This window comes from Zingiber officinale, chromosome 9A (assembly GCF_018446385.1).
Source record: "Zingiber officinale cultivar Zhangliang chromosome 9A, Zo_v1.1, whole genome shotgun sequence".
In the NCBI taxonomy this organism is placed as follows: Eukaryota; Viridiplantae; Streptophyta; class Magnoliopsida; order Zingiberales; family Zingiberaceae; genus Zingiber; species Zingiber officinale.
The window spans coordinates 31,055,888-31,080,999 of NC_056002.1; the positions used below are offsets into that span (position 1 = coordinate 31,055,888).

General features: G+C 40.2%; 1 protein-coding gene and 1 long non-coding RNA gene across 2 annotated transcripts; one reads left to right on the forward strand and one right to left on the reverse strand.

The window, feature by feature from the left end:
* Nucleotides 1-853: 853 nt before the first annotated feature.
* LOC122018786 lies at nt 854-2,162 on the reverse strand. The gene is made up of 2 exons (XR_006121902.1): nt 2,123-2,162; nt 854-1,186 (listed from the first exon to the last, which is right to left on the reverse strand). It is a non-coding gene; the product is annotated as an uncharacterized LOC122018786 (long non-coding RNA).
* Nucleotides 2,163-15,979: 13,817 nt separating this feature from the next.
* On the forward strand, nt 15,980-18,562 carry LOC122019121 (ras-related protein Rab7-like). The gene is made up of 5 exons (XM_042576623.1): nt 15,980-16,055; nt 16,567-16,642; nt 17,111-17,252; nt 17,340-17,486; nt 18,473-18,562. The coding sequence occupies exons 1-5, from the start codon at nt 15,980-15,982 to the stop codon at nt 18,560-18,562; spliced, it is 531 nt and encodes a 176-aa protein (XP_042432557.1).
* The last annotated feature ends 6,550 nt before the right edge of the window (nt 18,563-25,112 follow it).

Below are 25,112 nucleotides of genomic sequence, written 5' to 3' on the forward strand. Positions count from 1 at the left end.
TTAATCCAGTTCCAACTAAACAGTTGCAGCTGTTCGAAGTCCCTCATGACTTCTCTTTCTCACATATCTAAGTCTATATTGACATCTCTGGTTGTAAATAACCGATGGATGATATAGCAAAAATTATGTTATTTCCTTGTGAATCAATTCTTGTTACTTCCTCAGGATAACTAGTTTTATAAGCTTCCGAGGCTGCTCGGGCAACATGTAACGACCCGCCTTCTACTACTAGGCTATAAGGCGAATCGCTACAGTTGTACTGTGCTAAACTATACTGTGCGGAAAGCTGGGCTAATTAAAATTTTTGCTAACTAATTGATTCTTATAAACTAATCGCCTTACAGACCGATCTACTGATACTGGTACGGTCACAAGACCCTGGATCGGTCTGCTGTCCGATCCTGAAGCTTCATTACTTCTGTTCCTGGCTGGATCGGTCTACAGACCGATCCAGGAGTGCTACTGTTCGCACCTGGATCGGTCGGCTGACCGATCCTTAAACCTGCAGAATCTGGGTTCGCTACTGTCCCGTGCTGGATCGGTCGGCAGACCGATCCAGGCGAGGCTGGATCGGTCGGCAGACCGATCCCGGTATAGCTGGATCGGTCGGCTGACCGATCCAGGCACTCGCAGCGCCCTTGGAGCTACTGTATCGTGCTGGATCGGTCGCCTGACCGATCCAGGAGGATACAGTATGCTACTGTATCTCACTGGATCGGTCGCCTGACCGATCCAGGAGGATACAGTATGCTACTGTATCTCACTGGATCGGTCGGCTGACCGATCCAGTGGCACAGTTCAGCCTCTGATCGGTCTGTAGACCGATCAGAGTTCTGATTTCAAGTCTGGACTCTGATCCCCAGCACTGTTTCGTGCCAAACCCATACACTGCAAACATTTAAGCATAATACACATCCTACTAACATGTGACTAACATTCTAACAACCTAAACTAGTAATCTAACTTAACATGGGGCATAGTTTAGGAATTCATGGCAACCCACAACTACAAGTGCATAGAACATGAAAGTCACAACCAATGGGTAAAATGCTAAAGTAAATGCTAATGAGTCAAATGCTCAATTCGCTATGTCCCCTAAGACCTTTTATTCCAGTTCCTGCCACACACACCACCTTCGCATTGACCCCCAGCCTCCACTGCTAGTCCATTTTCCTTTTACCTGTATCTGCAGTATAAGGAAAATAGTATCTGTAAGCCAACGAGCTTAGTAAGAAACCATCTACCTCACAAAAACATGCAACGATGCAATCATGGATTTAAATCATGCTATTTGAAAACATGCACTGAAAAGCTAAACCATGGCATCCTGAAATCTAATGGCATAACATATAAGCATGGCATATACACTGGAATCATGGCATAGCAAGTAATAACACTAAGCTAATCATAAGTTAAGCTAACTGGAACTAAAGTCTGAACTGAAACAAACTCCACTAGCATATCTGATTTTGAGTTTGAAACTAATACATAATAAGTGAAAATAATAAACATGTTGTAGGGCCCTGTACTTGCTATGTGCGCATCCCTAACTAGACCCGGGTTTGCAAGTCCCGAATTTAGTAGGGTTAACTAGGTTATCTAAACCTAGGGACGAGTGAGCCCAACCCAATGGATATCTAATCCATGCAGTGCCACTGAAAGTAAAATACTGAATAGCTAATCTGTTTTGCTGAAACTAGGTTATCTGAACCTAGGACTAGGTTATCTGAACCTAGAGGCGACTATGGGAGCCCACCCATTGGATATCTAATCCATATAAGCTGAAATAACTATTTTACTGGTTTAAATGCTTCTAATGCATTTATCTAAGCTGTTAAAATGCCTAAGTTGCATTTTAGCTGATCTAATCATTTTATCGAACACTTGGTGTGCCTAAACCCTCCTCTCCATTAGGGAATCGCTTCTAGGCACCCAACAGCGTCTATGATCCCCAACTGAAGGAGAATAGACGTATTCGGCCCATCTAAAAGCGCTAAACTAATCCCTAATTGGCGAAGAGAGCTAAATACACCCTAGGTATCGATAAAAATCTGCATACATCCTAACTAGAGCATAAAAACTCAAGCGGAAACTATTATACTGCAGGTGAGGGGTTTCTTACCTCTTGATCGTAATTTCTTACGATTCTATCCGCTAGGTTTTCCGGAAAACTGATCCTCTCGACGATCCGTTCACGTCTTCGCGTTCCTCTCGCTGAGATGAACCTTTTTCGTGTTGGAGTCCTCGCCGGAAAGTGATCCGAGAGCCCTTGTGGCTTGGGCGCCGAGAGAGGAGGAGGAAGAGGGGTGTTCGGCGTTGAGGGTTTGGAGAGGATCGGCGTGAGGTTTTTGTGAGGGGGAATTGCCGAACCAACTTAAAATAAACCAAACCCCAACTTAAGTTCTTATTTATATTAAGTGGGTAACTAGGCCCAACTCTAATATAAATTAAATTGTTCCCCTTTCCTTTCAGCACGGCCCTGTTGGGTTCACTGGTTACTAGCATTATCCCTCAACCCATAGGTCTCGGGTTCGATTCCCGCCTAGGCCATTTTCGTTTCCTAATTGTTTTTGCTACTTCCACTACTCGGAAAATTCCGGAAAAATATCTAAAAATTCCAGAAAAATCATACTATATTTCTAAAACAGTTTTGAGAATTTTTCGGGCGTTACAATCCCCCATACCTTATAAAAAGTTCGTCCTCGAACTTAGAACAATTCTGGGTACTTCTGTCTCATGCTGGACTCTGTCTCCCAAGTCGCCTCTGCTGCTGTGTGATTTTGCCAGCTGACTTTGACTAATGGTACTTCCTTGTTCCGTAATTTCTTTACTGCTCGGTCTATTATCTGAATAGGCCGACTGTCATAGCTGAGATCATCACGGACCTGTACCAACTGGGGCTCAATCACCTGGGTGGCGTCTGGAATATGCTTCTTCAGCATAGAGACATGAAATACATTGTGGACAGCTGACATCTCCTGAGGTAGCTCTAGCTCATATGCTACCTTGCCCACTCTCTTCGTGATAAGGTATGGTCCCACATATCTGGGAGCTAGCTTGCCCTTTTTCCCAAAACGCATGACTCCCTTCATGGGAGCTACTCTGAGAAAAACTGTATCCCCAACTGAAAACTCTAGGGTCTGCGCCGTGTATCGGCATAGCTCTTGGCTCTGAGTTGTCTCTATCCTCTGGCGAATCTGTTGTATGCTGTGGTATCCGCTACTAGATCTGCGTCTCAAGCTCTAGTTCCTTCGGTTCACCACTCTCATACCGGCAGATTGGTGATCTGCACCTCATAGAGTGCCTCATAAGGAGCCATGCCGATAGTGGCACGATAAGCGTTGTTGTATGCAAATTACGCTAGACTCGGATATTTGCACCAACTTCCTTGAAATCTAGGGCACAAGCTCGGAGCATATCTTGAGTGCACGATTTACTCGCTCCGTCGACCATCCGTCGAGGATGGAAAGTCATCTTGAATTTTAATCGGGTGCCCATGGTGATGAACACACTTCGAAGTGTGATGTAAATCTCTTGTCTCATGCGAAATGATGGTTCGTGGGACTCCATGTAGTCCGACGATCTCCCGGAGATACAACTGAGCTAGCTTCTCCATGGAGTAGGATATCTTGATAGCTAGAAAGTGGGCTGATTTAGTCAACTGTCAACTATTACCCGGATGGCATCAAAACCATTTGTGGTTCGGTAGCCCACTATGAAGTCCATCGAGATATCCTCCCACTTCCATTTTGGAATCTGATAGGCTACTCCTGGTCGCTGATGTTTCGCCTTGACCCTCGACAGGTGAGGCGGATGCTAACATATCTGGCGATGTCTCGCTTCGCCCGGGCCACCAAAAGTGTTTCTTGGTCTTGATACATTTTGGTGGAACCTGGATGCATTGCATAGGGAGTCCTGTGAGCCTCATCTAAAATCCGTCTCCGTAGCTCCTCCTGATCTGGAACACAGAGTCTGTCACCAAAATACAACACCCCGCTATCGGACACTCTGAATTCTCTACTTTCTGATTCTGTTAGCCCTTGCTTGATTTTCTGTATTTCAGTGTCCTGCTCCTGAGCTGACTGAATATCACCAAGCAAGGTAGACTCTAAGGTCATAGTAGAGAGCTGTTCCACTATAAGCTCGAGACCGAAATCTATGATCTCCTTCTGTAGGGGCGGCGACATGGCTGTAAGAGATAATAAGGCAGCACTAGCTTTTCTGCTAAGTGCATCTGCTACCTTATTGGCTTTCCCTGGGTGGTAGAGGATGTCTATATCGTAGTCCTTGACCAGCTCAGCCATCTGCGCTGTCGCATGTTCAGATCTTTCTGAGTGAAGAAGTACTTCAGACTCTGATGATCTGTATACACTCTGCACTGAGCTCCATATAAGTAATGCCTCCAAATTTTTAGAGCGAACACTACTGCTGCAAGCTCAAGGTCATGAGTAGGGTAATTCTTCTCATAATCCTTGAGTTGTCTGGAGGCATAGGCGATCACCTTGCCGTTTTGCATCAGCACTGCTCCTAATCCCAATTTAGAGGCATCACTGTAAATGTCGAAGCTGGTGTCGTCTGGCAGAATAGAGCACTGGTCAATCTCCTTTTAGCTCATTGAAGTTCTCACATCCTCCGCCACCTGGAATTTCCTGTTCTTTACGGTAAGAGCATCGGTGGGAGGCTACCTGGAGAAATCCTCTACAAACTTCTGTAATATCCTGCTAATCCCAGCACTCGCTGGCGTTCTTGGTTGCTTCCAGTTACTGCTTCTATCTTGCTGGGATCCACCATAATACCATCCTTTGAGATGATGTGACCCAGAAAGGACACCTGATCTAGCCAAAATTCACATTTCGTGAACTTGGCGTAAAGCTGGTTCTGCTGAAGTGTCTGCAATACTAGTTTCAGGTGCTCTGCATGTTCTTCCTGAGTTCCTGAGTAGATAAGAATGTCATCGATAAACACAATAACAAACTTATCTAAATACTCCCTGAATACTCTGTTCATGAGATCCATGAATGTAGCTGGAGCATTGGTCACGCCAAAGGGCATGACCACGAACTCGTAGTGTCCGTATCTGGTTCTGAATGCTGTCTTCGGTATATCCCCTTCTTTAACCTTTACCTGATGATAACCTGATCTGAGATCTACCTTAGAGAACACTGATGCCCCCTTCAGTTGATCGAATAGGTCATCTATTCTGGGAAGAGGATACCTGTTTTTGATTGTGACCTGGTTCAGTGATCTGTAGTCTATGCACAGTCGCATGCTTCCATCCTTCTTCTTCACGAACAACACAGGCGCTCCCCATGGTGAGTGACTCGGGCGTATGAAACCTTTGTCAAGAAGCTCCTGTAGTTGCTCCTGAAGTTCCTTCAGTTCTGCTGGAGCCATGCGGTACGGTGCCTTGGAAATTGGATTTGTGCCGGGGATGAGCTCTATCTCAAATTCAATCTCCCTGTCTGGTGCTAAGCCTGGTAGCTCCTCAGGGAAGACTGCTGGGTAGTCGCAAACGACTCGAACCTCTGCTAGCTGTTGGTCCCTGTCCTGACTGGTGCTGACTACGTGTGCTAAGAATCCCGTGCATCCTGAATCCAGTAACTTCTGTGCCTTCATAGCTGAGAGAAACCTCTTGGCCTTTCTCCTTGGTTCCCCGACGAATTCGAACTGTGCTTCCGCTTCAGGTTGGAACGTGACTTTCTATTTACGGCACTCAATAGAGGCACCGTATTTGACCAAAAAGTCCATTCCGAAGATAACGTCATAGTCGGTCATTTCTAGCACTATCAGATCGCAAAAGAGCTCCCTGTCTGCTATAATGACTCTGAGCCAGTGCGTGGACGCCATGATCTCTCCTGAAGGTAGCGCCGTCAAAAACTGACCGCTGAGTATCTCTGGGGGTACCTCTAATTTTTCGGAGAACATCCTGGCTATATATGAATGGGTTGCCCCAGTATCAAATAGAACAGTAGCACTATACTGAAAAATGCTAATCTGACCTGTGACGACTGTCGAGGCATTTGCTACGTCCTCTCTGGTGAGTGAGTAGATCCTCGCATTCGCCATAGCTGGGGGGGCTTCTAATCTGCCCTGGCTGATATGTGGGCCTTCTAGAGCGGCCTGCATCTGATATAACTGAGCTGGCTGGCCTGCATACTGAATCTGCTGTGGCTGAGGAAGACCGGCCTTGTTCGGGCACTGCTTGGCCATGTGCCCTTCTTGTCCACATTCAAAGCATCCTCGTGCGCCCTTGCGACAAACCCCTGGGTGGAATTTCCCACAAGTAGCACACTTTGGATAACTGGGTCGCTTGCTAGATGGCCCTCCTCTTGGGTCACTCCCTGATTTGCGCTTGCTGTTGGAGTTCCCTTTCCAGTTGGAGCTGTGGCCCTGCTGTTTCTGAGTGTGAGAGCTTCCTTGGCCTTTGGACTCTGAGGAGACTTGCTTCTGTTGCTTCATGTTGTTCTGGTAATGCTCTGTGGTCAAGGCACTGCTCACTAGCTCCTCCGTGGTCTGTGGCCTATGAATGCCACCTGCCACGTTCACTGCGATCTCGGGCCTCAGCATCTTGAGCATCAACCGGACTCGTTCCTTCTCGGTGCTGACTAACTCTGGACATAGACGAGCCAACCTGTTGAATTTCTTCACGGCTTCCTCCACCGAAAGGTTGCCCTGACGAAACTCCGTGAACTCGTCGTAGTGGCGGTTTGTAACCCGCATGTGAAAGAACTCCTCGAAGAATTCCCTCTCGAAGTCCCCCCATGACATCTGATTCACGGGGCGCTTCGTTCTGATCCTTTCCCACCACATGCGTGCATCTCCTGTCAAGCAGAAGGAGGCACACTTCACCTTCTCGTGTTCTGGCCAGTCCAGAAGCTCTCCCGTGTTTTGAACCAGGCTTGAGCATCCCATGGTTCACTAGTGCCTGAGAAGTTCTCTGGCTTGACTCGCTGCCACTGGATTAGATAGGCTTCCTTCCTTGGCTCAGCTGCTGGGGCTGCTGGTGCTGGTACTGGTGCTGGGGTTGGCGCTGTAGGCTGAGCAGGTGGAACCTCTAAGACTTCTGGAGTCGTCAGATTCGGTTCCGGGGTGACTGTGGGGGTACTCTGCTGGTTAGCCTTTAAGGTGGCTATTTCCTGTTGCTGTTCAGCTAGCTGCTGCTGTAACTGAGCCACTAATGCTGTAAGATCTGGAGGAGGCACTGAACTGCCTGCCTCTTGCTGGGGCTCAGTAGCTAGTGCCCTTCTAGCTGGGCGTCCTCGTGCCATTTCTAATGACATAGAGAACATATGTATAACTAATACTATCACAGTTATATAATTTCTGACATCCTGTTTAAACTATCATGTACTAACCGGCAATAAGCATATAACATGAACTGTAACTATAAACAAGAACAATTAAGAGAGTAGAGGTATTCTTACTTGGAAGCTGCAGGTACAATGCTGATGTGTGTGTAGGAAGTATGGAACACTGCTCTGATACCACTCTGTAACGACCCGCCTTCTACTACTAGGCTATAAGGCGAATCGCTACAGTTGTACTGTGCTAAACTATACTGTGCGGAAAGCTGGGCTAATTAAAATTTTTGCTAACTAATTGATTCTTATAAACTAATCGCCTTACAGACCGATCTACTGATACTGGTACGGTCACAAGACCCTGGATCGGTCTGCTGTCCGATCCTGAAGCTTCATTGCTTCTGTTCCTGGCTGGATCGGTCTACAGACCGATCCAGGAGTGCCCTGATCGGTCGGTAGACCGATCAGTGGCTTTCGGTGCTACTGTTCGCACCTGGATCGGTCGGCTGACCGATCCTTAAACCTGCAGAATCTGGGTTCGCTACTGTCCCGTGCTGGATCGGTCGGCAGACCGATCCAGGTATAGCTGGATCGGTCGGCTGACCGATCCAGGCACTCGCAGCGCCCTTGGAGCTACTGTATCGTGCTGGATCGGTCGCCTGACCGATCCAGGAGGATACAGTATGCTACTGTATCTCACTGGATCGGTCGGCTGACCGATCCAGTGGCACAGTTCAGCCTCTGATCGGTCTGTAGACCGATCAGAGTTCTGATTTCAAGTCTGGACTCTGATCCCCAGCACTGTTTCGTGCCAAACCCATACACTGCAAACATTTAAGCATAATACACATCCTACTAACATGTGACTAACATTCTAACAACCTAAACTAGTAATCTAACTTAACATGGGGCATAGTTTAGGAATTCATGGCAACCCACAACTACAAGTGCATAGAACATGAAAGTCACAACCAATGGGTAAAATGCTAAAGTAAATGCTAATGAGTCAAATGCTCAATTCGCTATGTCCCCTAAGACCTTTTATTCCAGTTCCTGCCACACACACCACCTTCGCATTGACCCCCCAGCCTCCACTGCTAGTCCATTTTCCTTTTACCTGTATCTGCAGTATAAGGAAAATAGTATCTGTAAGCCAACGAGCTTAGTAAGAAACCATCTACCTCACAAAAACATGCAACGATGCAATCATGGATTTAAATCATGCTATTTGAAAACATGCACTGAAAAGCTAAACCATGGCATACTGAAATCTAATGGCATAACATATAAGCATGGCATATACACTGGAATCATGGCATAGCAAGTAATAACACTAAGCTAATCATAAGTTAAGCTAACTGGAACTAAAGCTGTAACTGAAACAAACTCCACTAGCATATCTGATTTTGAGTTTGAAACTAATACATAATAAGTGAAAATAATAAACATGCTGTAGGGCCCGGCAACCGTACTTTGCTGTGCGCGCATCCCTAACTAGACCCGGGTTTGCAAGTCCCGAATTTAGTAGGGTTAACTAGGTTATCTAAACCTAGGGACGACTGTGGGAGCCCAACCCAATGGATATCTAATCCAGTACAGTGCCAACTGAAAGTAAAATACTGAATAGCTAATCTGTTTTGCTGAAACTAGGTTATCTGAACCTAGGACTAGGTTATCTGAACCTAGAGGCGACTATGGGAGCCCACCCATTGGATATCTAATCCATATAAGCTGAAATAACTATTTTACTGGTTTAAATGCTTCTAATGCATTTATCTAAGCTGTTAAAATGCCTAAGTTGCATTTTAGCTGATCTAATCATTTTATCGAACACTTGGTGTGCCTAAACCCTCCTCTCCATTAGGGAATCGCTTCTAGGCACCCAACAGCGTCTATGATCCCCAACTGAAGGAGAATAGACGTATTCGGCCCATCTAAAAGCGCTAAACTAATCCCTAATTGGCGAAGAGAGCTAAATACACCCTAGGTATCGATAAAAATCTGCATACATCCTAACTAGAGCATAAAAACTCAAGCGGAAACTATTATACTGCAGGTGAGGGGTTTCTTACCTCTTGATCGTAATTTCTTACGATTCTATCCGCTAGGTTTTCCGGAAAACTGATCCTCTCGACGATCCGTTCACGTCTTCGCGTTCCTTTCGCTGAGATGAACCTTTTTCGTGTTGGAGTCCTCGCCGGAAAGTGATCCGAGAGCCCTTGTGGCTTGGGCGCCGAGAGAGGAGGAGGAAGAGGGGTGTTCGGCGTTGAGGGTTTGGAGAGGATCGGCGTGAGGTTTTTGTGAGGGGGAATTGCCGAACCAACTTAAAATAAACCAAACCCCAACTTAAGTTCTTATTTATATTAAGTGGGTAACTAGGCCCAACTCTAATATAAATTAAATTGTTCCCCTTTCCTTTCAGCACGGCCCTGCTGGGTTCACTGGTTACTAGCATTATCCCTCAACCCATAGGTCTCGGGTTCGATTCCCGCCTAGGCCATTTTCGTTTCCTAATTGTTTTTGCTACTTCCGCTACTCGGAAAATTCCGGAAAAATATCTAAAAATTCCAGAAAAATCATACTATATTTCTAAAACAGTTTTGAGAATTTTTCGGGCGTTACACAACATCGCCTCAGTAATTTTCACCTACTATTATCACGACTTTGCCAAATTTATATCTAATTTATGTTTGGCTTGGTAGTCTCTTTTTACAAAAACTATCCATTATTCTAAGTATGTATCATAGATTTGAGGATCATCACATTTCCCAATATTTAATAAAACTGAATTTTTGCTAAAGTAGGTTATTTCAGGTGGTCTTCTTTTACCTATAATTCTAAATAATGGATTGTTATTTGTCTAAGGGAGAATTTTAGTTCTTGGAGGATTAATTTCTCTGTAATCCATAGTTCTCACGGAACTTTCAGTATAACGTACATGTAATGGTTGAGGTCTAGAGGGATTTGTGCTACTAAATTCTGCAGGATTCATTAAATTTACATGAGATAAGTAATTCTTCTTTTTAGCAATGATATTATGAGTTTCATCAAAGTACAACATCCAATCGGGTTCTAATTTATGATGTGCTATGTCAAAAGTTTCTAATTCAGCTAATTCTGTACTAGTGATAGATATGGCTATTTCAGTTGGTATATAGACATATTCTTCTAAATCATCATAAAAATTATCATGATGTAGTTGATGATTGCGATTGTCAGAGTGGGGTGGAGGGACATATTCAATATTCATGAGATTCATATTACCCTCATCATTTTCTTCTTCTTATGAAGTAGAAGCTTTGTAATTGTGAAATCTTACTATATAACTATCATGTCTATCTTTATAAAAAATAGATTTCATTGGTTGTAAAGTTTATGATTTAGTACTTAATTCTAGGTTTAGGGTCCAGTTTAGTCCGACAAGTAAATTAGACGAAAAGTCTTTAGGTTTAAGGAAATAAATTCCTTTTGTTGTAAGAGTTTCAATAATATTATTTATTTGAACTTTAAAGTTGTTATTCATATTTGTCATTATTTTTCCTAAAAAAATTATAGCTATTTATATATTATGTCTTTGGAAATCTCCATATCCTCTTGCTTAAACTGAAATCTTAATATGTTTTATAAAATTTGGTTGTCATATTAAAGTTTGGACAGAAATAAGTGATTCTCAAATTACTATTCATATCAAATTCTATAAGTCCAATAATTATTTTATCATTCTCTGAAAACCTAGAGTTATAGAGAACTAAAAATATTTTAGCTTCTATATTTTTTTTCTAGTAAATCCTCTAAAACCAAATACAATTAATCTTAAATGGATATAATTATGTTTGCATTGTAAGATTGTTATTGCGGACTCTTCGGTCATAAATGTAAAACGTTGTTCTCCTCTATCTGGTAAATGAAGTGGTTGTATTCTGTAATGTTTATAAAGTGCCGTGGAAAAGGATAACAATCCTTGATTGTATATCCTTCTTGGATTAAGAGTGTTCAATTGTTCATTAGAAAAGGTATCTAAATTTTGTTCAGTATTAATAAGTTCTTCTAATTGGTAGGTAACGATATTGCTTTGTCTTCTAGGTAGAATAGCTAAAGTTCGGTCTGGTTGTCTTAGTGTTTGTGAAGGTCCTATAAAAGACTCCGTTTGTGTTCTAGTGTGCGGATTCATTGGTGATCTTTTTGGTTTGTTCGTTTGTATAAGTAATAAATTTATAAGTACTAGATAATTGTCTTGAGACTATTTTACCTAGAGAAAGTTTACTAACGTCTTTATTTAAATTTATTAAAGCTTCTTTGGGATCCATGGCTTGAGTATTTTTGTGAAGATGACTGTTTATGATTATAAGTTGGTCTTCTAAAACCATAAGACAGTAGTGTAAAGATGTAAGCAAGAGTAATATAGTATTATTTTGTGCGATTCGCGTTCTACTTTAATCGCGCTATAGGGAACTTCTTTTTTTATGTCAACGATTTAAATTAGCTTTCTTTTACCGTTCTAATTTGTTGGGGTTTTCCTGTCTTGCAATGTAATTTAATGTAATTGATATTTTCTATAGTACTGAATCCTTGGACTGACTAATATGCTTTATCTAGGGGTTCTGGCCCAATTGAAAGAGACTGAGACTGTATTCAGTAGATTGTTGATTTGTTGATAACCTTATCAATATGTCCGATTGTGCAATGGATATAATAACACGAAAGGAAACTATGCAGGTTCTCAATATTTCCAGTTTCTATGTGAATAGGTTCTCATGGGCAAGTTGTGTTGGCTTGAGATGAAAAACATTTTACTGTGCAATGCAAAACTTTATCCGTAAAAAATCTAAATGCTTTTTAAAAAGGGAAGGAAGGAATATGAATTTGTTTTAAAATGAAGATTGTGTTTTTGTAGTGGTATAGTCAAATTGTTTTAGGACTTAACATGTAAAGAGGGATATTGATGTTTGATCTGAAGAAAACACAGGTCCTCGAGTATTTCTGTTATTATTTTTGGGAGTTTGTTTGTGAAATAAAATGGTCACTAATTAAGAGTTAGTTGAAAAGGTTCGTGTCACAGGAGAGAGAACAACCTTATATACGAATCGAGTTATTTGGTACCTAAAAGAAAAATCTAGCCAACAAAATATCAATCATGATAAAATACACCAACCATTTGGTACCCAAATTTTCTTCTCACTATGAATACTGCTTTGGAATCGTATTATGTTCAAGTGGGGCAAGTCCAACAACTAGATCCAACCATAATCCAGAATTAAACTGTTCAATGGTTTTGATAGATCAACTTTTAATCTTAACCGTCTAAGACAATTATGATTCATGATTTGATTTATGATTCATCACAATTCAAGATTATTATTTATATTTTGTTTTTTAAAATATTTAAAATTTTAATTTTAATTCTTAGTAAAATTTTGAATAGATAAAAATAGAACAATTAAATAAGACATAAGGAATGTGTTGAATTAAAGTTGGATTGAGTTTAAATTAAATACATTAAATAGTTTCAAAAGTAAGGAACACATGAATTTAAATTAGGATCATTTTGAATTTGAATTAATTAAGATAAGAGCATCCACACAGAGCTCCCACTATGACATGGCTCCACCGAAGGAGCTCCCTCCCATAGTAGGAGGGAGCTCCTTCGTTAATTATGAGAAAGTGGCTCTGTGTTCATGGAGTCGCTTCTTCGTTGTTTTTTTTTTAATTTTTATTAAATGTTTTTTTATTTAAAAAATAAAAATGTTAAAATATTAAAATATTGACCTGGCGCGGATATGGTAACGAAGGACCATGGAAAAGTTCTAAATACCCTAATAATCCAGTTTTAAAATCTATTCATTCAAAATAAAATATAAATTTTTTTAAATAAAATTTTCTTTTCTCTTATCTCTTTTCCTTCCCACGCTCTTCTCTCTTTCTTCTTCCCCCATCTCTTCTTCTCCTTTTTTCTCAACGGCAGCCTCTCTTCTTCTCTCATTTCCCTTTTGTTTTTGAAGCCAACCACGGCCACCTTTTCCTTTCCTTGTTGTCCTTGCATCTCAGCAACAGTCGCTGGAGCGCCGCCGGAGAAAGCCGAGGCCACCAACGAACAGTTCTCCTTCCTTGCTTTCACGATTTTTCCAACATTCAAAATATATAACAGGTCAACGGGTAACGGCTAGCCGGCCTATTGATCCAATTACGGATATAACCCGGTTTGGATCCTGCCGGTAATCGGGTCTATCCACAAGTAGGCAACAAGTTTCATTATCAGAAACTGAATGAAGAAACTTATTGTATGTAATATTATACAATATGTAATACTTTCCTAGAGTGATATGATCTAGATATGTGTTAGATATTTAGTCTAATTTACTGCAAATAAAACTAGCACTATGGTTTTCTTTTGTTTCTCTACTGCATTTTGTTAATAAAGGGGGAAAATGTTTCTTAACGCGAGTCCAAACTCTTTCATTAAGTTTATCATCATCGATTAAAATCTAAATGACTAGAATTGTCAAAAAAAAAGAAAAAAGAAAAAAAGAAATGTCATCCATCAAATTTCATTTGATATTGTGTCATGACTAGATAGATATTCAGTATCTTCTAATTAATGTTCTGATTCAAAGTTAATGGTATTGCCGAACTGCAAAAACACCTTGGTCTTGCTGTCAGAGATAAAGCTATGTGAAACAAACTGCAATTGAATTTGAAGGTTAACAATTTTATTGAGTGGTTCATTTTAAGGATAAAAGGAAAACTTTCTATGAAGGTGCTTGCCAGTCATGTGAGTTTGGGAAGACATGATTTTTTATGCTTGAATTTCTTTTAAATAGAAACAGTCTCATTTTACTCCGTACTCTGGTTTATATAATTTTAAGTTCATTTCTTGCCCCTTAAAAATGCCATGTATTTTGTTCATTTAACTATTTAGGATGAAGAAAAAAGTGACCAATAAACTCATTTACTTTTGTTGAATATTGCTTGATGCATTGAAGAAAGACTAGTTGACTTTGAAACAAATTGGGTTAAGGAGATTCCTAGACTTAAGTATGATCCTGTGAGCACTTTCAGTAAAGTACATGCGTTTAAAGTTGCATCTATGTGGAACCAAAACATGTTTATGACGGATTAATGGAAGGAAAAGATTTGGAACAAATTGAAAGAGATACAAAATTGTTTGAGCCTAGGAGGTAAATTAGAAGCTCAACTATTGCACCTTAGATGAACTAAAAAAAGAGTGAGCCAAAGGACCAAGGCAGACTTGAATACAAAGGTTCTTAGTAAAAGGGTCAACTTACCCTTGCTATTGAAGGCCAAATCCAACTTCTTCTGCAGCTTCTCAAACATCACCTGACCCCCACACATAAAATTTGGCAAGCACCACATCCAATATCGTCACCAATATCTTCCACCTCATTGTCGCTTGTGGCTGAAAATTTCTTGTCGCCCTCAACTCCCTCTTAAAAGCTTGACCCTCTACAACTCAATGATCTAAGAATCAAGCTTTCTCTTCTCCAATTTGAGGGTTTCTCCCATGATTTGCAGTTTGTTGATTGGACAACATTGGCAAGGGTAGAGGCCTTATCCATCTTTGCAGTATGTTTGAGAACGATTAATGGAAGGAAAAGCAAACAATTGAAATTAATTGAACGAAATGCAAAACAATTCGAGCTAAATTAGAACCTCAAATGAAGTTAAATACAGAGAAAGGCAACTTAAGCCTAAGGGTCGTATAAGGTAGACCCAAATAGAAAGGTCCTGAGTTCTTACCAAGATGAAGAAGAGAAATGTAAAATAAACTTCTCCTTCAGGGTGAAGTGGGCAGAATAGACAATGCTTACTCAAAAAAAAAATGCCAGAGGTAAATAAAACATTGGAAGTAAAATAAAAGATATTGAAGTTAAGCTATTTAAGCTCAAGATCACTTTTTCGCTTTGCCCTTTTCAATGTCCCTGATTTTCAAAAATTTCTCTTAGGGTGGGAGCAATGTCTTTGCTATCATTGAACTAAATAATACCACCAACCTTCTCATCTTCTGTCATCTTTGCTATCCTTTATGTTAATTTGCCCTAGATCACACCACAAATTCCAATTTCATTAGTCGTTGTCGGACTATCTATAGTGTACTAATGCTTGAAGCTTTAATTTTTTTTAGTTTCATTTCTTAAAGTTTTTGTGATTGTAATTAAGCCTCTTTATGCATAATCATAATACATGGTTCAGGGTCCCCTCGGGATGGACTAGTGGCTAGTCCATGGGGTGTTGCTACAATGAGGTCTAGGGGTCAAATCCCGACTAGTAGCCGGGTTCCTGCCCTCCCCTATGCACTAGTCATTGTCCGGGCTAGTAGCCCCCGTGATTTACCTTCCCCGTGTTGGCCTAGGGACGCGTTGGCGGAGACGCTGAGGGCGAGCGAATCGCCTTTTGCTACAATAATACATGGTTCAGGGCCCACGGGCTGACGCCAATGCTTCAGTGGTGTTGTCACAAATAAGTTTGGGTCTATTTCTAGTGGGTGCGACAACCTCGTGAGTTACCTTACTTCCTACAAGCATTATTGTTACTGGTTGAAGTCCCTATGATTTACATACTTGTATCTAGCCGAGGGTCGATACTGGGCCGTCTAAGGTGAGCTTTGTCACCTTTTGCCACAGATAATACATAGTTGTGTTTACTAATATGTCTAGGTACTGATGCGGGCTTTATCAGATCCTCCACTTCGAGAATACCATGTGTGGTGGTCTCTTTCAGATTCCAAGTATGGTGGAAGTACTACTTTGCTTTGCAAAAAGCAACTTGAGCCTAAGACGCACTACAAGAAAAACCCTCATAGACATTGGTAGAACAACAACAGTTTTAAGCAAAAACCAATGTCTTTGAGTATTTTACACCGTGTTTTCTAAAAACCGGTGTCTATGAGCGCAGGTTTTCGCTCATAGACATAGATTTTTTAGGCGATGTCTATGAGCGCCTTTTTTCGTTAATAGACACCGATTTTAACAGCGGCTTTTAAAACCCGGTGTCTATGAACCAAAATAAAATAATATAATTTTCCCACCAATATTTAGCCAAAATTACAACACTTCACTCTTCCCTTCAAACCTAAACCTATATCGTGCCGTCCACCGTATACCGTCACGATGCCACCACTACTTTCCTCCTCGCCGCCGGCCGTCCGACCATCTCTCTCAGCCTCATCTCCCTCTTCCCCTTCCTAGATCGACGCCCCTTCTCTCAGCCTTATTCTGTTGTGTTTGATTATAAATGATCCCAATTCCAGCCCACCGCTCGTCGCGAATTTTGGTTGTCTCACCCTCAGCTCTTGTTATTTCGGCGTCGAGAACTCGTTCATCGAGGTAAATCTTCCTTCTTCATGCTCCTATCGTTGTTCGTCATGATGTTTTCAGTAGATTGTTTCATTTGCCCTACTGATCTCGGTTTAGGGTTTCGATCGGAACTTGTAGGACAGGCTTCGTGTCGTCATTTGCCCTACTGATCTCGGTTTTGGCTAACTCTTATTTGGTTTATTTGTTTTGATGTGTAGTGTTGGAAAGACGTCGCTGATGAACTAGTATCCTTCATCATCCTCTTTGTTTATTGTCTCTGTAAATCTGAGGTTTCCTTTACATTTGATAATTACTGATCTGGACTATTTTTTTCTTTTATTTGTCTTTTTTTCCGTAAACATGAAATGCCAATTACCTAGAATTGCACTCCCCTTGTTATTTCACTACAAACCAGAGATAAGCGAGTTTCTGATCTCGAATTTATGGTGCTTATGGGTCCTTATGGAACAATTTCTTCATGGTCTAATTGTTGTGTAGCCTTCTATCTGCGTTTAGTGGTCTCTTAAACCTCACCATTAGATATGTGCACAAAAAGTTCACGCAGCAGTATAAGGTCACCATTGGCGCTGATTTTGTCACCAAGGAAATTCTAGTTGATGACAGACTCGTTACCTTGCAGGTGAGTTTGAAATTGAACGAACCATTGGCAAGCTTCTTATTGGTTCCTTCATTTAGTGCTTGAATTGTGCATCATTTTGTGGTCTAGACTTGGGATACTGCAGGACAAGAAAGATTCCAGAGTCTTGGTGTTGCATTCTACAGAGGAGTTGACTGCTGCGTCTTGGTCTATGATGTTAATGTCCGAAGATCATTTGACACTCTTGATAATTGGCATGATGAATTCCTTAATCAGGTTCATAGTATTATCTCTTTGGCTTTCTAGCCTAACTTGGCATTTTTTTACTCTAATTTTGTATATCTTAATGCTTTTGTTTGTTGATTTTATGAAATATAATCCCTTTTCTGGTATTAGTTTTAGATACATCAGGATCTTATAGATTGCATCTGGAATTGAGTCTTTCTTGAGCACGTGGCAAAGTTATAATGTCTTGGCTTCTAAATGTAACTCTTGCTTTTCTGATTTCCAGCTTATTAATTGCATTTTCTAGTCTCATTCGCATGACATAGGACTGTATAACCTATATGCTCGATGTTCAAGTTTTTCTAATTCTCTCCTTTCCATATATTTTCTATGGAAAATTTGTGAGAAGATGGGGTGTGGTCCTGAAAGCATATAAATTCTACAGTGGATATAATCACACTCTATATCCCTTGATGGGCTAGTTATGTCATCAGGCTGAATTGTGAACTCTTACTCCCTAAATTCAATACCAAATAGTTTATTTATTTTGGATTCAGTTTGCAGGTTCTGTTATATTCCTTAGTATGAGAAGCTTCGATTTGAATGGATTATCATTATGGAGGGTCACTCAAGGCACACTTGGATTAGGACTTTCAGCAGAGAGTTTTAGATCAATTTTGATTTATTGTAGGATGAATCCAAGTTAATTTTAGGTTTGGGTTAATCTTAATTGTGCTTTAATCTTATTTGAGCCTTTTCTCATGATTTGGTTTGATTTTGATATTATTAAATTACCTTTTTGTCTTATGAGTATAAGTTTCACTGTGAGTTGAGCTAGATTGCTTTTGTTATTTTGGTGGCGTTTCATTGTGGTTGAGCTATATTGCTGTTACTATATTCACATCCAATGGCTTGAATTGTGATCTTGTTTGTATATCCACTCTGTTTGTGATTAAATTTCAAATGGCATGCATTGTCTACAGGAAGAAAATTGAACCATATTGGTAAAATGCTTTTGATTTATTTTTCTCTTTTAGCTTTTTGATGATGTGAAAACAGGATGTGAATTACATATCCTTTTTAGACTCGAACATCTTGATATCAGTGATATAGGATCTTATACATAAAAAAAACTACTTCTGTTTATCTGATTTAGTTTGTATTGTCAAGGTACTCTAGTACGCTTGAAAAGGAGGTAAAGAACCCACATATTCCATATAGGTTCTATCAGCTTTGGGAGATGTGATCTCTGCTCTTGCCTCCGAGAACCCACATATTCCATATAGGTTCCTTCTAATGCTCATAGTCATTTGAATGAATTATTGTCAAATAGAGGTACACCAATGTATTTGTTTTCTCACTACTATTTATGTCCTTATGTCTCATTTTGCTAGATTTTTGTGGAGGGAGTGTTAATATTCACCAAATCTTAATCATCTGACGCAAGCATGTCATATGCTTTAATGCACTGTCAAAATTATCCACCTTAAATTTGAGTTAGACAAAATGGTTCACCATCATCGTCTGATCAATAACTGAAAGTGGCGTTACTAAAGTTCTAGTGTTATTTGCATACACACACACATATTGTTAATATGGGCAGGCCATTGGCCTTCACTTAAAAAAATATTGGAATAAGTGCATCTGTGCATCTCACATAATAAAACAATCAATTTAAACAATTGCTTTATGATTAAGTATGCAAATTGCTACTCTCCATTCTACAAATCAAAGTGCAAGCATGGGCAGACATATGTAAATGCCATAAATTTTTTTCTCATCAATCCTATATTGAGAACCAGATCAATTACAACATAGAAATTTCTCTGATATGCTAGCTAAAGGGTCTCAGGCATTCCCCTTTCTGATATTATGCTGGTTGGTGAGAGATTGAGCAGGCTCCGTTTGAAATGCACTCTACAGGGACTGGGTTGGTCTTACTTCATCATTTGAATTTGCAAATTTAGTTGGTTTAGTAGAGAAGATCATGTGAACTCCTGGATCTTCTTGGATGCAAGAACTCTCATGAATCAATGAGTTGTTGATGCTCTGAACATTGCTATTCACACTTGTGCTAATGGAGGGGACTTCAGTACTTGCCATTTTAGTTGCATCCATGAGAGCTTTGTCATTGACCTTGCTTCCTACACTTTAACATATTATTTCAAATGTGCGCATCAAAGAAGCTGAGCAAACAAGTAAAAATTATCAGCAAAAGGTTACTTATCTCATTTTCAATCTCTATTTGAGTAGAATTTACAGCATCTTTAATTTCCCTTATGTAAGCAACAAACTGCTTTATATCCATATTGACTATTTTATTCTATTCAGGCAAGAGAACTGGAGAATCAATTAAATGGTGAGAGGACAACCAAGAAGGATGTTGCAAAGTTCCCAAAGCCTCCAGTGGCTCCTTTAAAATGGAGGCCTCCTTAACAAAGAATCACCAATCAGTTGTCACTCTCAGGACATCAAACAAGCAGAGGTGCCCATCCAGTAATAGATAAAGAGAATTATCTATTAACAAATAAAACAACTGGAGAAGATTTAGTTAAATCTCTGCACAGAGCAAGAAGGATAACGTTGGCACCAGTAAGAAACATATTTGTGTACTATCTATTACCTTTTGATGTTGTAAGAAGAATAGTTATGTGTAATTTGTGGATACTGACTTGATGTGCACAATATCTATTATCTTCTTATGTTGTAAGAAGAATATTTATGTGTTGGTTATATGGATATTGACTTGGTGTGTTTAGATACATCGGTGCATTTTTATTTGTGATTTTATTAGTGAATTAATAATATTAACTTAATTTTATGATTTGCTTGGTGATAATATTGGTTTTTCACTATTTTGGAAATCAGATTTGTGTCGTTAAACAATATTGATATTACATCGGTTTTCCACCGCTGCAAAACCGGTGTCATTAACTAATATTATATCGGTCGTATACCACTGCCAAAACTGGTGTTATTAACATATAATATTACATCGATTTTACACCCGATATCGTTAAGTGATACTACATCGGTATTAACCCGATGTCTAAAATGACAGACTTTTTACATCGCCTTCATAGACATCAGTCGAAAATGTAATAGACATCGGTGGAAAACTGATGTCTATGAGGGTTTTTGTCGTAGTGAAGGTTTATTTCTCAATAGACCAGTTAGGTAGATACCCATGCTTATATTTCAATATAGTAGATTTGTTTTTTTCTTTTCAGGGTCTATCTACTGGAGCTTCTCTCCGTTGATTCTGCTTTTCTTGTCATTAATTTTTTATTATTACAAGTCTGTAGCTGTGCCATTTGTGCTTGACATTTTTCACTTTTGTAACGAGTTAGAATAATAGCCTTGCTTGATCTCAATTATTTTAACTCTTTTGGATCTGCATTTATTTGAAACATAGGTCAATTATATTTACTAGCTTCATAGACCTATGTGTCATGCAACCTAGTCACTTAAGTTTTAAAGCAGTGTATTTTATCAATTAACATCATTGATCCGGTCCAAAAGCGAAGAAGATGGTTGGCTGAAAAAAGAGCTCTAATATAAATTACTTAAAGACTGTAATTCAGCAAAAAGTGACTCCGAGCTGTCTTGCATATCAAAAGGAGCATTAGCAATCATGCCAGGGAGGAGTCCTAGCATAAAACTTTCGACGCTTAAGTTAGTAATTCGATTGAAGATGATGAATGTAACCGTAAATAAACAGTAGCTATGAGTATCTAAAGTTGTGTAGCGTCGTATCGCATACCTGCGTCTGTAGATGGAGACCTTCTTTTATAGTGCTATGTTTGTTTATGCACGAATCTCAAAGGACTTCTCAAAAAAGATAGACCGTAAAGATGCTCTAACACTTTTATCAAAATGGATGCGCAATCCCTGAAGCTTCTATTGTATGGTTTGCATATAGAATATCTTCCGTGATACAAAATATCAAAAAGGAATATGAAGCCGTTGGGTTGAGGGGCTCACAATATGCTCAGCTAGTGAGCTGGCCGAATCCTTCGTATTTGACCCCTAGACTTAGGGTTGGTTCCATAACTACATAGAACCCTATGATATGAAGCGCCATATTCTTCTTGGCCTTAGGTTTGTATCCCAAACCTCTACGGTCATTTGATGGCTTTTGTGTTCCTAAGCCTTGGTTATGCTCATTTTTCCCTTTTAGAATATTTTCCTTTCTTTTTAGGATCTTTTCCATTTTATCAAACCTTGACCTCAAGACTTGATTTTCTTCCCATAAATCCATAGATTTTTATTTTTCATAAAATCCTTGAGCATTTCTATTTCTAGTCCTATATCTAAAGTCCTTAAATTTTTTGCCTAAATTGTTATCTACCTTTCTAACCCTAGGTGTGTCAGTTTTAGCATGATAAGCTACATGCTTTTTCTTAATTCTATCATGCTTCTTATTTTCATGATACATAGCATTAAAATGATATAAACTATTCCTAGCATGCTTTTTATCATTACTTAAAGGAATAGGCTCGATAAATGATACCTTGGGTTTTCTCTTGAGAGCTCCCCCTTGACTTGAGCTTCCTCCTTTGAGCTTGGTCAATTTCTTCCCCTTAGGACATTGACTACGGTAATGCCCTTTTGATTGCAAGAGAAGCACACTATGTGTTTCTTGCTCTTCTTTGTCACGGGGGTGGCCTCCTTGGGCTTCTCCTTGCCCTTAGGTGCCACTTGGCCCTTCTTCTTGGCCAATTTGGGACACTTACTCTTGTAGTACCTTTTTTTCCTACACTCAAAATATATAATATGATTTTTATTATTTAAATTTGAAATTGTTGTACCTTTGCTTGTAAGGGTGGCACATGATCCTCCATTTGAGTTTTCTTGATTTGTGGAGGTGGCACCATCTTCTTTTTCTTCATTTGACCCGGAGGTGGAAGCCTCTTCTTGCTCCGGTGTCAGTGAATGATGCTCCCCCTCAATCCTAGAGGTGGAGACCTCTTCATCTTCATCCTCTTGCACATGAAACAAAGAGTATGCTCCCTCTTTGCTCTTTTGGTTGCACTCCTTCGAGGATGAAGCTTCTTGGACTTCTTCTTTGGAAGTTGAGCATCTCTCAACTTTGAAGTCCTCTTTCTCTTGAGCTTGATCCAAAGAGTCACCCTCTTTGGATTCTTCTTGGTTTGGTGTAGTGGAGGGTACTTCATGAATCTTTGCCAATTTGCTCCAAAACTCTTTGACATCTTCAAATTCTCCTATCTTGCTCAAGATTATGCTTGGCAACAAACTAACCAATAATTTGGTTACCTTGTCATTTGCTTGGCACTTTTGAATTTGCTCATTGCTCCATTTGATTTTCTTGAGGATTTTGCCTTTTGAATCCATTGGAGCTTAAAAGTATTCCATTAGAGCAAACCATTGCTCTATCTCCATCATAAGAAAATTTTTGATTTTTTATTTCCAAGAATCAAAGTTTGTCATTGTGAATGGTGGAGGTACCCTTGTGTCAAATCCGAGTCCATCTTGGAATTCCATCTTGAAGTTGATCCTTTGATAAAGTCTTTGACTTGCTGAAATTTGCTTCAACTTCTTCTCCCTCTAGCTCTTTGCCCTTTCCGGCGATGATTCCGGTAAAGAGCGACCTCGCTCTGATACTACTTGTTAGCGTCGATTTGTAGTTTGAGAGGGGGGTGAATAGCTCGTCGCGCTTTGTTTGCTTGCTTCGGTGTTGTTGATATGCAACGGAAAGGCTCGAAACAAGACTCACAACGCTAACACATAGATTTACTTGGTATCCACCTCAAGATGAGATGACTAATCCAAGGATTCACATACGACACGCTCTCCACTACGAAAAATACTCCTTTTCGGTAACTACTAGAGATGGAGAAACCTCGTACAAGACTCACACAATAAGATACAACACACGCAAGAAGGAACTACAAGTATACAAAAGAAAAACCTCTCCTTGCATGACCTTGTTGTTGAAGAACGCCTCTTGAACCTTGGAAGTGCAACAACACTTGTCCCCAAGAGCTTCCAAGAACTGGCGGTAAGTGTCGGAGAAGATCGCGTGAACTGGAGAAGAAAGGTTATAATGTTTGAACACTTCGTCGCCTTTATATTTGTTCATCTAGGGCTTCCAATCAATTGGGGCTCCTCCCAATTGATTGCCATGTCAGATCCCAACGATCTCGGCCGTCGAAAACCTGCATCTTGCGCAACGGTCATATCTCAATTGATTGGGGAGGCTTGAATAGATCGGCTGATCGATTCAAAGCGCCTCTATGCTCTTCGCTGGAAAAGCCTGAATCGATCGATCGATCGATTCAGCTTTCTTGCGTCACACGCTATTTCCAACCCCCCAATCGATTGGTTGATCAATTGTAGGTGCCCAATCGATCGGCTGATCGATTGACGTGCCCAATCGATCGGTTGATCAATTGGAGACTATTCTTTGTTCACGACTTCGCTTCCCAATCGATCAGTTAATTGATTGGGATGATGATTGTCGTTCTATTCTCGCGACTTGACTAATTAAATAAATGTATTAAAAGAAAATGATAATAAAAGATTATTAAAAGAAAACAAAGAACTAAAAGGAACTTTAGAAAGTTGGTCTTTTTCATTTTTAAAGAAACAAGTATATGCAGCGAAAAACTTCAAAAGAATAACATAAGAAAACACCCGCGGTTGCACTTGGTTCTGAGCCTTCGGCGACTCCTACTCCAAGACCCAGGTCCCACGGACCTATCGATGGGTAATTCACTAAAAACCTCTTCCGGTACCTCCAGAAGAGGGAATCAAGTACAACTAAGATTGGAGAAGTGCAACAGACTGCACTTCCCATTTGCAGAATTTAAGTACAAAAATGTTACCGACACTTAGGATTAAACTGGCTTGTTCGTGTATTGGTATCAGTCTGCCGACCACGATCAGAAGTCCTCGGAACATTCGTCGGGTGCAATAGCTTTGCAGCTGAGTTTTTGTCCTCCCAGGACTAGAAACTAGTCAAGGTCTCAAATTAGAGATCCGAAATGGACCTAACCTAGATCAATGCCTACTATCCCCACAATGGAGACGCGTCCTCACTTAGTCACTCTCCTCCAGTGACTTACCTTTACTTACCATTTCGCCAGTTGTTCGGTCCGCAGATCCAACTGGATTTCCTGCTAGATATCTGGTCAGTCTGTCGACTTATCTGAACTTCGCACCATCTATCCGGTCGGCCCGTTGACCTAGCTAAACTTTGGACCGGCTATCCAGTCGACCCGTTGACCTAATTGGATTTTGCACCAGCTATCCGGTTGGCACATTGACCTAACTGGACTTTGCACCAGCTATTCGATCGATCTGTTGACCTAGCTGGACTTCTTGCCAGATATCTGGTTGGCTCATTGACCTATCTGGACTTCGTGCTAGATATTCGATCGACCTGTTGACCTATCTGGCTAATTTCATGCATACTTAGTAAGGTGGTTAGATCACACCAACACCTAACTTAACTTACTTGTCATTTATCAAAAACTGAGTTAGACCGTTAGTGCAACTTGCACCAACACTTTGGATATGTCTATTTCACTGTTACAAAAAATTTTAGAATTTTTGAACAATTAAAAATAATTTTAAAATTATTTTTTCCAAATTGCTTTATTAATCACAAAACTACAGTTTTTCAAAATTTAAATTATTATTTCAAAGTTATTC